This window comes from Pagrus major, chromosome 4 (assembly GCF_040436345.1).
Source record: "Pagrus major chromosome 4, Pma_NU_1.0".
Taxonomy (NCBI): domain Eukaryota; kingdom Metazoa; phylum Chordata; class Actinopteri; order Spariformes; family Sparidae; genus Pagrus; species Pagrus major.
The window spans coordinates 11,315,739-11,330,723 of record NC_133218.1 but is presented as its reverse complement, the minus strand read 5'-3'; the positions used below and the strand labels follow the sequence as shown (position 1 = coordinate 11,330,723).

General features: G+C 37.7%; 1 protein-coding gene across 1 annotated transcript; it reads left to right on the top strand.

Annotated features, from left to right (window-relative positions):
* The first annotated feature begins 2,419 nt into the window (after positions 1-2,419).
* LOC140994988 (adhesion G-protein coupled receptor G1-like) lies at positions 2,420-14,968 on the top strand. The gene is made up of 14 exons (XM_073464862.1): positions 2,420-2,486; positions 2,832-2,944; positions 3,049-3,124; positions 3,263-3,404; positions 4,255-4,374; positions 6,898-7,023; positions 8,655-8,700; positions 8,865-8,959; positions 10,307-10,422; positions 10,822-11,090; positions 11,208-11,304; positions 12,156-12,285; positions 12,843-12,999; positions 13,674-14,968. The coding sequence occupies exons 1-14, from the start codon at positions 2,479-2,481 to the stop codon at positions 13,763-13,765; spliced, it is 1,587 nt and encodes a 528-aa protein (XP_073320963.1). The 5' UTR covers positions 2,420-2,478; the 3' UTR covers positions 13,766-14,968.
* The last annotated feature ends 17 nt before the right edge of the window (positions 14,969-14,985 follow it).

Genomic DNA, 14,985 nt, shown 5'->3' with positions numbered 1-14,985 from the left:
GGTACATGTCAAGTGGCATCCACATAGATGGTAGGACCCCAGGATTCTCAGCATGATATTGCATTGTAACGAGATGATCAATGTTACTCACATCACCTGTCAGTGGTTTTAATGTTGTGGCTGATTGGTGTTGTTATACATACATTGGTAGGATATCTATGAATATAGACATACAATAGTGATCGTCGACCCTGTGTTCTACATTTGGCCACTGTTTTATCTACATCAACTTTTTTACTAATAATGTCATCTCTTTTCATTGAGGTCATGCAGGAATAAAATGAGGTGTTCACTGTTGTTTGGTCATATTTATAGTTTATGTATTTTTAAAATGCAGCAGAATGTAGCAAATTACTGTCTGATTTACAGTGCTTTTATGTTTTTGTCGGTTTTGAACCTACATTTAACAGCTTAAATAGAGTTTTTCTAAGAGTGTGAAAACAACTGATGATATTTGACAGACATGGTCACTGAACTGTCAAAGCAATGAAAAGCTATTCATATTGTGAGAAGTTTTGAAAAAGTGAACTATATTGAGAAATGTATGTAACCAAATATAAAAATAAACTTTTGAAATGTAATTATTCATCCATTCAATCAGCCAACAGTCTTACTGGTTTACTTACTGGGTTACGTATCATATCTGATATCAAATGCCCTTGTTTCTGTTCTATATATTCTCATATATTCAATTTATTTCTACAATGGTCTGTTTTGTTTACTCTATGCTGCTGTGCTGGCCACCTGGCAGACAGGCCACCTGCATTCCCAGTAAAACTTGCTGATGGGTAAAACATAATGTGTAACACACACACACACACACACACACACACACACACACACACACACATACACTCAGCCATGGAATGCATGCACAGTGTCACAAGCTACAGGTGGGTCCATAAACACATGGGTCTGTATTAGCATTAAACAGGTGGCTTGAATTCAGGGTCTTATGATGACAATAACAGCTCCAAACACCATCGCTTTATCTTAAAGTCAGTTGGCCATGGACATCCTAAGTGTTCAATATTAATTAAGTTATTATGAAATAAATAATCAAATGAATACATTATGTTGAATAATAATGTTATCATTAATTTAAATGTTCTTCAAACTTCTTATTTTCATAAGAGTTTTATAGCACTTACTTTTTGTTTCATATTACACATTTTTATTTAAAAATTGCCTTTTTCAAAAGTCTGCTATTATTTCCTGAATGTGATTTCACACTTGTATTTCATGTTACTTTTAATTATACAATGCCACTTTATTTATAAGATAGTTTTTTTATTTGCTCCATTGAATGTCATAATAGAGAGATAGAAAGTAAGAACTGCATTACTTGCAATAAAGTCTAGGTTTTTATATAGATTGAAAATGAAATTGAAAATTTGTTTATCAAATTATCAGGGGGCACATAATTCACATTTTTTTCCAGTTACACTAATACATTTGTACAATTACTAATTCCTCCAGGCTTTGTTTTCAACTTGAATTCTTGTTATAATGGGAAAACAAATCACAACGTATACAAACAGGAGGATTAAATGTACCTGTTTAATTCTCGACACCTTCTTTCATTGATTCTTTGGTGTGCTACTCCCCTCTGCTGGTAGCACTTGTGACATGCAGCCATAAGCCAAGTGATGTGCAGTATAGGGTAACTCCACCAATCTGACACATTATAGGTCCGCTTTGTAAGAAAGTAGATTTATGAGTCGCATTTCTAACTTGACAAATACTGTAGGCCGGGTCGACCGCCATCCCAAAGCGTTTGTATCTGATGACTTGGTAAAGAGACCCTAAAATCAACTTTCTAGCAAAGTAGACCTTTAAAGCGTGTTTACAGGTCTTGGGGAGTACTACTGCGTATGTGACAAAAATAGTATAAAGCCTTCTGTGTCTCAGAGGAAGCTGCATGTAATCTGATAAATTGCCTACAGTGACGTCAGTCAGTGGTTAAGTTGCACTGTAGGGACCAAGTTTTCACCAGGTTTCCAGCTTTCCACTGGTCTAGCATTGCACTTCTGTTGTATGCCTATTACCCACAATGCAACTGTTTGGGGTTTTTTGACAGTGGCACCTGCAGTTATTTCACAGTGAAAAACTGGGAAGGGGTAATTTGAAAAATTGTTTAACGTTTTACCCTTTAACCAATGCTGTACTGCTGTGAAGTTCAGGATAAACTAGCTTCTTAATGGAACATGTGTGTAGTGTCAAGTTTTGAATATAATCCGAATGTGATCCGATATTCAATACAGATGCAGTGGTTACAAATGCAAGAGGTAAGGAAGGTATTTTTAGAGATCAGTATGTTGCTGCTTCCTCTTTTCTCAGAATGTCATTTACATGTTTTTTTAACTTCCTGTGAACCTATTTGATTCCAGCAGGTTTCCTCACTTGCATTTGCTCTGTCATACCAGCTGCGCTGCAGTGTACTCTCATCAGACATCATTTTGACAGGGACTCAGCAACATGAAAAGGTAGGCTGTGTTTTGATCCTCTTAAGGTCAGAGTCATCTAATTTACCTATCTACACTGATGTTGATATGAGGCCTGAGGGATATCTATTGTTTTTTTTTAAACTAAGACTATGGATATGACTTGTTGCTGCAGTTGTTGGCCGAGTTAAGATCAATAAATGTGGTTAAGTGATTCTGTTTGTACTTCCCTATGAGAATAAAGGGCACAAATACTTAACCTACTTTTATTTCAATCTCAAAGTCAGATTTTATTTCTATTTCTCTGCCATACATTTTTAATGATGTATGTCTGTTAGTAAAGCGCAGACAGGTGTTTATTCTAAATTAATGCTCTTCACTTAACAGGATGAAGTGGTGGCTCCTCTGTTGGCTGGTGCTGTATTTGGTGTTTCATAACATCACCTGTCAGGGTCAAAAGGGTAAACGTTGTTGTAAAAGGAAACTGGGAAAAAAAGAGAGTGAGACACTTTAATTAATGAATTTATTTTTATTAGTATTTTATTTGGAAATACACATTTAATGTACATCTCGAATATCAATAAATCATTATTTTACCCTACAGAGATTTCGGATACTAGATGTTGTATGGAAGATATAAACAGCATTTTGGAAAACGGAATCGGCCACAGCACTATCGAGTAAACCCTTACTTAATTCTGCATCCAATTTGACAAATGTTAAGATCCTATTGTCTCTGTAAGGATCTGTTTTGTGTGTGTTTGTTAATGAGTAATTATTGGCTTATTGCTTATAATGTTATTGTTGTTTTTCACAAGAGCCATAGAGAGCCTAGAACAAATGCTAGAGGAAACAGAGGTGAATGAGACTACGTACATATCCAACAACCGATTAGTGGCCGCCCTGCACAGACCCAAAGGTCCCTTCAGAGGCCTTGAAATTAACGCAAATGAGGAAGTGGTAAGGATTTATTAAAAGTCAAAATCAGAATTACATTTTTAACTTCGTGGTTGATTTAAAAAAAAAAAAAAAATTACTAGCAGCATAACTTAAGCCATGGTAATGTCTGCAATGCTCGCTTTGCAATGCTTGCTTTGCACTTTGGTCCAAACTGCCCATTTATTGATTATTACTGAATGTGTTGGCATGAACTTTTGTACGGACATTCATGGTGAGCAGGCCATGTATCCTCATGACTTTGGTGATCCCCGACATGTCCTGTGGTGCCATCAGCAGGACAAATATGTCACTTACCTCAACAACTGAAATTTGCTACAGTCATTCATGCTTCCGAAAGGGTGCATCCCAATGACTTTGTTGATCTCCTAACTTTGCCTCTACTATCACCATCAGGAGAAAAAAATTGAGTTTGTCCTGCAAATACCTGCATTACACATTCACATCAGCCTCAGCTGTACTTTGTGTTAGTTCTAATAAGAAAATGTTTGCACCCTAGCATGTTAACAATGATGGTGGTTGGTTTTACCTGCTTAACATCAGCCTGCTAAGCATTGTCTTTGTGAGCATGTTTGCATGCTAATATTAGCATTTAGCTCAATGCACCACTGTGATTAATTACATTCCCAATCAGGTCAAATGTTTGTTGACTCTTAGTCTATGTCTAGCACTGCCTACATGCAATCCATTCCACATGAGGTGTTTGTGTAAAAATTAGGCTGTGGTGCAACTGACAGGAATGACATATATTATGCAGTGTGATTTGACACAAATGTAGCTGTGAGAGTTGCATTTTTCTGTTACAGGTTTTTACATCCTCTTCCTGTTTTTTGCCTCTGTGCGTTTGATGTAGGCAATGTCAGACAGGGCTGTCACCAACAGCAAAGTGAGAGTTCAACTGCCGAAAGGGTTGGGTGTTGGATCAGACAACACTATTGTGTTCTGCATGCTCACCTGGCCTGAAGCAAACGGGGTCAGAGACTACACTTTTTATGTTGTTTTTAAAGTAAATAAGTCTAAAAGACTTAGTCGAAATTAGTGTATATTCATTCATACAGTACATTATAAACTTAAATCAGAGAAACACTCTTTTGCATGTTTTTTAGTAAGTTTTCTATTCACTATGACTTCAATACTTCTATGAAACATTTTTATTCATTAGCTTGTTTACAAAGGTACAAATAATGTTCTTCTGACTTTCAAAATGTTGTAGATATGCCTCTGACTAGGATACAGGAAATACAATTCAAACGTGTAAAAACAAATGACTGCCATGCAGCTTATGTCACACGTGTGGGGGCCCATTATTTTGAACATTTGAAACTTACTTGGGCATGTTCACCATTGTTTTCACACTCATATTACAGCAAGACCATTTAGATAAAAAGGATATACTGTATTTTAATGTTGCCAAGTCTCTTGTGTTAAATTACACTGTAAATCAAATCAATCTAGTGAGTAAAGTGTTAACAGTAGTAGTAGTAAAAATTAACAGTAGTAGTAGTAAAAATGTATTTTTATATAAGTCCTTTACTTGTTGTGTATATGTGTTAAACACATTTTTGGAACTGAACAAAATAGTTGAAGTTCCATTTTAAGCTCACACGCTTTGTCATTTGTGGTTAAAGGAAAAATCTATCTACAGCACCTGAAGGAATCATTTTGTTGCCAAAATGAGCTTCTCTCTACTGCCTGCATGATCTAATAAATGGAGTTGGTGTGCCTCATAGAAGAGTGAACAAGGTTGGGGCTTGGTTATTGAAAAGAGGAACACTGTGAAATGTTGCAAATCTATCTTGAGTTATCTGATCACAAGTGGACAGATCTCAGTGCAGGAGTGAGCGCTCCCAAGACGCATTTTAGATCCAATCACTAACACCAAATTTGGAGGTGGTTTGAAATGCATGTGAGCACATTCTTTTAGCAGTGTGTACGGACACGTGTCCATGGTCACATTGATGAATCACCAACTCAAATGACATCCTCCGTGAAACAAGAAGAAGTCACAACAACAGGCATAATGGATAACAAACTGTCTGGTTCTGTCATTTGGTTCACTGATATGCAATCTAACCATCCTGACATAACCAGTGATCTAGTTAGCACAATATCCCCAGACTCCCTGAATAAAGTGCATTATTTTGAGGTTGTTTGGGTTAGGAGAAACTTGAAAAACTTTGCAAAACGGCTGTGGCAAATTTAAAATTATGCATGACTCCTTGTAAATTCAGCATTAAATGCAATAATCAAAAATAGGGAAAGTGATTGTGGTGAAAGAAAGTTAATTGATGAGTCTCATTCCCAGGTCGCAAGTACCAACACTTTGGGTTAGAATTTCAGACCCAAAGCATCAATATTTGACAACCTGGGAATGAGACTTGACAATCAGTTATCTCTCTCCAGAATCACCTTCCCCACCTTTAAGTTGTTTCTTTCCTTGTTAAAAGTATTGTTTTCTAATGGCAATGCTGTACCAGCCTTTATGAAAGAAGACAACATTTTATTGACAATAAACATGTCAAATTTATAAATACTTGAAACAGCATCCAATATAGGCTACTTTGTCATCCTTTAAAAAATTCACAAGGAGAAACTTTATAAGTGAGATCTGATCAGAAGTGGTCACTTGAGACACTTTCAAATACCAGGTGTGAAGTGATGGACCGGATCACTCAGGACTCATGTTAATACCAGGTCTGTAAAGGGCCAACTTACTTAATACGTACAAGCTAATTGGTCTTGGAATGACACAATGTTTCTTCTTCAACTGGACACCAGATTCTCTTTTTAACCACAGAAGGACAAAAGTTAAGTGAGATAAATTGGCATAGCTTTATTCATTTCAAGCAGCCCAATCACCAGGATAAATGTTAGCTTTTTAGGTTGAATTTTCTATTTCTCACAGCATCACAACGCTGTGCTTATGCTCTGCTTAGGTTTAGGCACAAAATCCAATTGGTCAGGGTCAGAAAAACATCACAGTTTGGCTTAATATACCTGTTTTGATTGCCACAATCATGGATGGAGATGGTTGACTTCACTTGAAAAAGGGAGGAAATATCCCCAGGTGTTCTTAAAAAATTCTGCTGGTGACTCAAACTGTGGTCAGCCGTTTGGCAGCCTTATTGGCTGTTATAACACCACCACCTTCCCCCTTCAAGGTTAGTAACTGTTCCACAATGACACAGGCGGAAATCTATCACAAAAGAGGAAGATATGTCATTTTCTGACTAAATACGTCAACATCCTCAAATGCTGCAAGACATGTTGCTTCCAGTAAAAACTTTTTGAAACTAAGAAGTAGTTGCTCTTTTGGTCTTTACTATTGTGGTTGCAGTAACATCCAAAATGTAATTGCATTCTAGTTGAGACAAGTTCCAGTGAAGGGCAGTTAGGTCACAACATTTCTAAAAAATGTAAATGACTGTCATCCAATCATGGTTTGTAACTGTCTTGGATAAACTGTCAAACTAACTGATTGTGTGTTGTACTGTAGACCATATGGGAAGCCCCGGGTGAAATATATGAGAGCAGACTGATCGGCCTGAGCGTGCGGGGCAAGAATGTGTCCGGACTACAGGAGCGCGTCAACATCACCATGAATCTCACTCTGAACAGAAATGTAACGACTTTCACCACTTACTTCTGTAACATACAGCTCTGGAAAAAAATAAGAGACCACTGCAAATTTTTCATTCTACTTAATGAGGTACTGATTATGTGATCACCTGAACCAAATCATATTTAACGAGGAAAAGTATAAAAACCACTGCTGTGGTCATCACTATCCTCTTGCAATAGGACCAGCTGGATGGCAAAATCAGTGCTAGTAGTACCTCAAAGTAATTGGAATCAAAAAATAACTATTGACCTTGCCAAAAGAGTTGAAAAGAAAAGTTTTGAGTGAGGAAAAGAAGGGTTCAACTCTGGCTTTACTGGCAGAGGGATACAGTGAGCGTCAGGTTGCTTCCATCCTTAAAATTTCTAAGAACAAGGTCAAGCAGCAGACATTGGGGACAACAAAGCTACAGACCGGCAGAGGGTGAAAACGACTCTCCACTGACCTTGATGACCGTCAACTCATTTGAATGTCACTCAGCAAACGTAGGATGACATCAAGTGACCTACAAAAAGAATGGCAAATGGCAGCTGGGGTGAAGTGCACGGCGAGAACGGTTGGAAACAGGCTCCTAGGGGCAGGGCTCAAGTTGTGTAAAGCTAGAAATAAGCCCTTCATCAATGACAAGCAAAGAAGAGCCAGGCTGAGGTTTGCAGAAGACCATAAGGAGAGGACTGGAGTAAGGTCATCTTCTCTGATGAGTCCAATTTTCAGCTTTGCCCAACACCTGGTTGTCTAATGGTTAGATGGAGACTTGGAGAGGCCTACAAGCCACAGTGTCTCGCACCCACTGTGAAATTTGGTGGAGGATCGGTGATGATCTGGGGGTGCTTCAGCAAGGCTGGAATTGGGCAGATTCGTCTTTGCGAAGGATGCATGAATCAAGCCACATACAAGGTTATCCTGGAAAAAAACTTGCTTCCTTCTGCTCTGACAATGTTCCCCAACTCTGAGGATTGTTTTTTCCAGCAGGACAATGCTCCATGCCATACAGCTAAGACAATCAAGGTGTGGATGAAGGACCACCAGATCAAGACCCTGTCATGGCGAGCCCAATCTCCAGACCTGAACCCCATTGAAAACCTCTGGAATGTGATCAAGAGGAAGATGGATGGTCACAAGCCATCAAACAAAGCTGAGCTGCTTGAATTTTTGCACCTGGAGTGGCATAAAGTCACCCAACACTCAGCAATGTGAATGGCTGGTGGAGAGCATGCCAAGACGCATGAAAGCTGTGATTAACAATCAGGGTTATTCCACCAAATATTGATTTCTGAACTCTTCCTAAGTTAAAACAGTAGTATTGTGTTTTTTATAAATGAATATGAACTTGTTTTCTTTTCTTTATTTGAGGTCTGAAAACACTGCATCTTTTCTGTTATTTTGACCATTTGTCATTTTCTGCAAATAAATGCCCCAAATGACAATATTGTTATTTGGAATTTGGGAGAAATGTTGTCAGTAGTTGATAGAATAAAACAAAACTGTTCATTTAACTCAAACACATACCTATAAATAGCAACATCAGAGAAACTGATAATTTTGCAGTGGTCTCTTAATTTTTTCCAGAGCTGTATATATAATATAAACATATAAACAATATAATGTAAACCTGATATATTCATGTTTCACAGGAGACCAGAGAACCCATGTGTGTGTTCTTTAATTTTTCAACGAAGAGTAAGTGCATCACATCTGTCACAATCAATAACAATAATATATTTTTGTTATGAAGAAGATAAATTAGATTCTCTATGCTTTCACACATGATCAACCACATGAGTTGATATAGTGCAAATGTAACATAATCATTTGTATAATGATCTGTTTGTTCGACTTGCCAGAATATAGCAAATATGGCTGCGAAACCCTGTGGAAACCTGGTCAGAGTCACATCACCTGCTCCTGTGACCACCTCACATACTTCGGTGTGCTCATGGTAAGCTTAGCCTTTTGTCATCATTAAGCAGAGCTATAGAGAGAGAATCACAACAAAGCAACCAGTTTATCATGACTGCTTTTTCAGTAGAAGTGCATATGAAACTGAATCTGCAATCCATTAAAAATGTCTAAAAAATAAAATGGGATATTTATATCATAAAATACAGTACAAATATTCTGCAAAAGGTCTTTTTCACAGCAGACATTCTGACTTCACAGTAGGAAAAGCATAGGTGTTAATACCAAGATTAATAATGGGTCCAATCTATTCATGTGTCCCTGACATTGTGACAATTAACCAGCATCCTCAACCAGGACCCTGACACTGGAGCAGCTACTTGGACTTGACTTTATTGTCTTAAGGGGAAATTCTTTTTCACAACACTATACCCGTCAGACATACAGTACATACAACAGACAATATACAAAAACAGTACATACAACAACTGCAACACTGTAAAAAAACAAAAACAAATACAAAACTGTAGTCTGCTCAGCGAGGCCTATTATTTAGGGCAGTTATAGCTGAGGGGATCAGACTCTTCCCAAAGCGAGCCCTTCTGCACCTCAGTGCTCTGTATCTAAATGAAATATAACCATTATTGTTTTTATCATTTCCACCTGTGTTTTTTCTACTGTGACAAGGTAAAACCTCTGCAGTGTAATGGAATGTAAGGGATACAAACAGCAAACTACTAGTGTGACTAGATGAATTTAGTTACCAAAAAAATGGAAGAATAAAAATCAGTTTTAAAATTGCCAACTCTGCTTCTCTTGCATTAAAAAGTATGCCTCACTGAAACGTCATTGTTATGAAACTGGATACTCTGCATTGCTTCGTGGAATTTTGTATTACTATGTACTGTAGTTTCACTCTTGTTGCGACCACTAAATGTCACAAAAGTAAAAAAACAAAAAAAAGAGAAAAAAATCAAATTCTACTCCTAGTGACTAGTAAAACTTTCAATACTGCATATAAAATATACACGTGAAGTTATCAGTATTTACATTATCAGCAAACTATCCTGGTATTCTGAATGTATTACATTATATTAGCACACAGGTGTTATAAGTCTATTTATTATTAGATTATTATTACTGATGCATTAACATACTGATTAATTAACATAAGGTCTCTATACTGAAGCTAGAGAAAGTGGAGCTAATATAATTTACATTATATCCATTCCAGTGGTTTAATTACTAACTCCACATCTTAAGTTATAAGCTTGTCCTACTGGTGTGTTTTGTATGTAAATCTCAGTCTGATTCTCCAGTAACGATCAAATAAATAAAATAAAGTATAAAGACAACATTTTCTGTACATTTGTACTTTCCTCCACAGGTGTCTGCTGATATCAGCGATAAAGACCAACAGATTCTGACATTCATCACTGTGACTGGCTGCAGTATTTCTCTTTTTGCCTTGGTCCTCACAATTCTGCTCTTCATCACGAATAAGTAATTTATTCTTCCCTGGCACATGACTCTCCTCTCACTTTTCATTGTCCTTCATTCCTCTTTATTTGTCCTTTCCTCTGACATATTTTCAGGCACAGCAGCACCCTTCTCTCCTTGTTCCCATCACTTCTGCAGCTCTCTTTATCCTCCTTTGTTCGGCTTCTGGCTGTGCTTTCTTAATTTGTTTCCTGTTTCTTACCATACCCTGTAAATCCAGTGTGCTCTCCCTTCTTTTCTGTTAATCACATTTTGTCTCTCCTTCCTTCCTTATTTTCTTTCTCTCATCCTTCCTTTATTCCTCCACTTAATATGACCAAATTTTATCACAACCACGGTATGACAACTAAATCAGCACATAATCAAACACTTACCACAGATCAGTTCTTCTCTGTTTGACAGAACAATCAGGGCAGACATCTCCATGAAGGTCCACATCAACCTCGCCATTGCTTTGATCCTCCTCAACGTGCACTTCCTCCCCAGTCACACAGTGGCAGCGCTGTCCTCCACAGGGCTCTGCCTGTACATGGCCCTTACTCTTCATTTTTCCCTGCTGGCCACTTTCAGCTGGATGGCTCTGGAGGGGTTCCACCTCTACCTTCTCTTAATCAGAGTCTTTAACATCTATGTCAGGAGATACCTGCTCAAGATCAGCCTGGTGGGATGGGGTGAGTAGAGCCGCCAAGCACAGTGACCTGTGAGATGGAGGCATCAGTCAACAAACTTTGGAGTGATTGAAACCTTAAGTTAAAAGATTAATCCCTCTCTTAATCCTTTTGTTTCAGGTGTCCCTGCAGTCATTGTATCCCTGGTGGTCATCATAGACAGTGACACCTATGGAAGCGTCCCTCTGGACTCATCTAACTCGAACAGCACTGCAATGTACGGGAGAAGCAGGAACAAAATTTGTGTGCAATCCAGACTAATAATTAACTTGTATTTATAAGTGCTTTGCATGCGCATTGGGGTTTTTGGAATTTGAATATTTTTACTGCATATAGCAGAAGCTTTTTTCACCTGAATTGACATGACATAATTAACATTAACAGCACTGTATTTTATAGGTCTTGACATTTCATGATAAATAGGTGGTAATTACCAAGCAACATATTTTAATTTTCTTTAAAATGACCAGAATAATTACCTCAGAATGTTTTGAAGATTACACCAATATTATTCAATAGTAATATTCTGCTATTTCCAATAAACATTTAATAAATAACTGGTATTTTTAAAAATAGATTTCCAGGAAACTTCCATCTGGTTTCTGCTAAACTTCAGCTGATCATGCCATTTTAATTTCCACCTAGTTTCTGTCCTCAGCAGGACACTAAATTGAAGTGAGTGTCTGCAAGCGCAACTTCCAACCAGTTCAAAAGTAAAATGGCATGATCAGCAGGAGTTAAGCAAAAAATAGCTTCCTGGAAATGTATGTAATGTTTTTTTTTTTTTGCTTTTTTTTTTTTTTTTACAAAAAAACAGCTATTTATTAACTGCTTATTGGAAAATAGCAGATCATTATATTAAATAATGTTGGGATTATTGTAAATACATTTGCTGCAAATTATTGTGGTAAGTGCCTGGTAATTAAAAACAAATGTCACTTGGCAATTACTGCCCACTCACCAAGATATTTGCGGACCTGTAAAATGAAATGTCACCGACCTTTTTGATCCAGAATTGATGTTTGATTTTGCAGTGTGAGATTACATCTATACTCCCTCTCTTTATAGATGTTATATACGTGACAACACGGTGAAGATGGTCACTACAGTGGGAGTGTTCAGCTTGGTGTTCCTCTTTAACGTGATCATGCTGGGGGTGATGGTCCAACGAGTTTTGAGCCTCCACCACAGCAAAGAGGTGAGAGTGAACCTGCATTCTTTGCGGCCGGCTCTTCTTGTCTTTACAAAGGATCTTTAAAGGATGAGTCTGCTGACATGTCATATGCTTCTCGCTATCAACATTCCCAGTGAAAACAACCAAACAACCTGCAATTAATTGATCCTTCTAAAAAGTTCTTTCTGTTGATTCCTTTGTGCCAAAGAGCTCCATTTAATTGGCAACATGTTCCTCTATTAACATGGACACACACACTGTAGTTGATCTTGAGTCAATCCCACATACATGTTCTGCTGCTGTAAATTTTCATAGTTTTAATCCAAACAAATGAACTATTTAATCCTGTTTGAGTGATGTGACCTGCTGTTTAAGGATTTTCCTTCTTTCTTATTGTATTCGTGACCCATCTGACAATGTGAACGTCTTCAGTGGGAATAATTGGGCTAATTTTAAACAAATGAACGAGATAACTCTGCTTCCACTCAGGAGGTGTTTTCAAGACTAGACATGTCATGGTCTGGTTTGTGATCGTCAGTAGTATTACGTGCTATTGTGTCATTGTACACTATATTTTGCAGTTTGGACAGAAGATCCATGACAGAGCCAAGCGAGAGATCTGTACCCTGCTAGGAATCACCATTCTGCTTGGCATACCGTGGGGCCTTGTCTTCTTCTCCTTCGGCCACCTGACCACTGCGGGCCTCTATCCCTTCTGCATCCTGAACTCACTGCAAGGTCTGCAGAGCCTCCCTCCACATGTTCAGTTCTATCCTGCATGTGGTGATCTTACTTTAAACATGACAGAAAGGGTTATATGAGTCAAATATGAAATGAGTTGTTGTAAAAGCAAAGTTGATCCACTTGGTTTGACATTTTATCAGGGTCTGGTCAGGATGGGACACAACAGTGTGTAACTTTTATACAGAAAGCTTAACATAGCAAGTCTTTCCATGTGTATGCCCGATCTAACTTGGTTAAGAGCAGTAACTGTAATGCATTGTCCAAGCCAGACCATACAGGCCATCTTGGCAATCTCCCACTGTGAATATGGAATGGAAACACTAATTTGTATAGCTGTATCATATATCACAATAAATGGTCGAAGTCTCTGGGTTTAATGACAGGTCGAGGATTTTTATTCTCGTGCAAACTGACAAAATCACAAAATTGTCAAGCGAAAAGAATACTAAAGACAAAGAGACCCTTGTCAATATTAAACGGTAATTAAAATACATACTTATCTGTATGTATACAGATCTATACCTGTGCAGTGGACATTGGCCTGACTATTTGAATATTGATAAGCAGTGAAGGGACACAGTCAGACAGTTTATCAGAAGCATTTGCATGATCTGCATGATCCTGTCCGCCTGTTTGTTCGCTCTCTAACACTTTGCTGTCTCTGTCAGGTTTCTTCATCTTCCTGTGGTTCGTGATGTCTCTGAGAAAGATTGGTAAATCAGCTGAGACGAGCGGTGTAACACACAGCATCAACAGCTGAACCGGAAGCCAACATACCAAGACTTTTTGTCTTTTGTGTATGTGTGTGTGTGTGTGTGTGTGAGTGTGTGTTGGGGGGTATGAGCACATGCTGGTGTGCTCATACAAAAATTGTGGTGAGGGGTTTGCCTATCTTGTGTACCTAGCAGCTCTTCAACTTCACCCATTCTGTGCATTTGAAATACTGATTTTGAACATTTTCATCATGTAGCTATAGCTTATATATTTTTTTCTTATATTTTTCACAATCCCGGTGTGTGTGTATGTATTTGAATATTTGCAGTGCAGTTTTTTAATCATTACTAATTGACCAAAGTTAATATACCCAATACAAACAGCATGACACTTTACCGTCTTCTGTGTTTTTCCAAACCATGATGTTATTGTAGAATATATCACATCTCTGTTAATGGACCTGGCTTGCTGTTACAGTGGAGTTTTGACTGTGACATCAGTTCTTCTCTTGTAAACATTGACAAACTTACCTGCACTCATTTTCTTGCAGTGATAAAAAACTAATATTTGCATAAAACAAATACCTCCACCACATCAAACACAAGCACTATTGTATTTTACTTTGAGTTCCCAATCATGAAATAACACAACCAGCACAGCTCAGTGGTCTGTTTCATCTGGTTCACTTCAGAGGTAAGAGGGAACAACTCTATGTTCACTGAGTGTCAATGTAAATGTTTGTAAATCTTTTTTATATTGGGGTGTACACTGGGTATTACTGTGATCATATTGTGGAATTTATGACTGAGTAATTGTTAATAATTTCAAAGTTGTCATTTTAATTAGTTTTATTGATATAGATTTGGAAGAAATCTTGGTCATGGATTTAAAATGTTCCTTTAGTTGGAGCTGCATGACAGATTTTCCTCTATTTGGTCAAGTGATATGGACTAAATCCATAGCAAGTATGTCTGAGTTTTGCTTGTTTTATATTTTGTTTTACCATTCAGAGAATTTAGCCCATTTCCGTCTATGTTATTTGGGAGTGGGCTGGACTACTGGGAGTTTTGTGACCTTTGAATATTTCAAATCTTGTGGGGGTTTTTTTCTGTTGTTTTTTTTCAAAATACAAGAAAATCAAGTGCTTGCATACCTTTTTCTGTCTTTGGAAACTGAACAGTAATATTTGTTTTATTGTTATCAGGTGACTTACAGCTGAGATAAACTGCATATATCTGTACCAAACTTAGCTTCATTTCTTCTGTT

Excerpts from the sequence above, each read along its gene's own strand:
- LOC140994988 (XM_073464862.1), top strand. Across the intron at positions 3,125-3,262 it reads ATCGGCCACAGCACTATCGA|AGCCATAGAGAGCCTAGAAC; the intron begins GTAAACCCTTAC and ends GTTTTTCACAAG. Across the intron at positions 7,024-8,654 it reads ATCTCACTCTGAACAGAAAT|GAGACCAGAGAACCCATGTG; the intron begins GTAACGACTTTC and ends CATGTTTCACAG.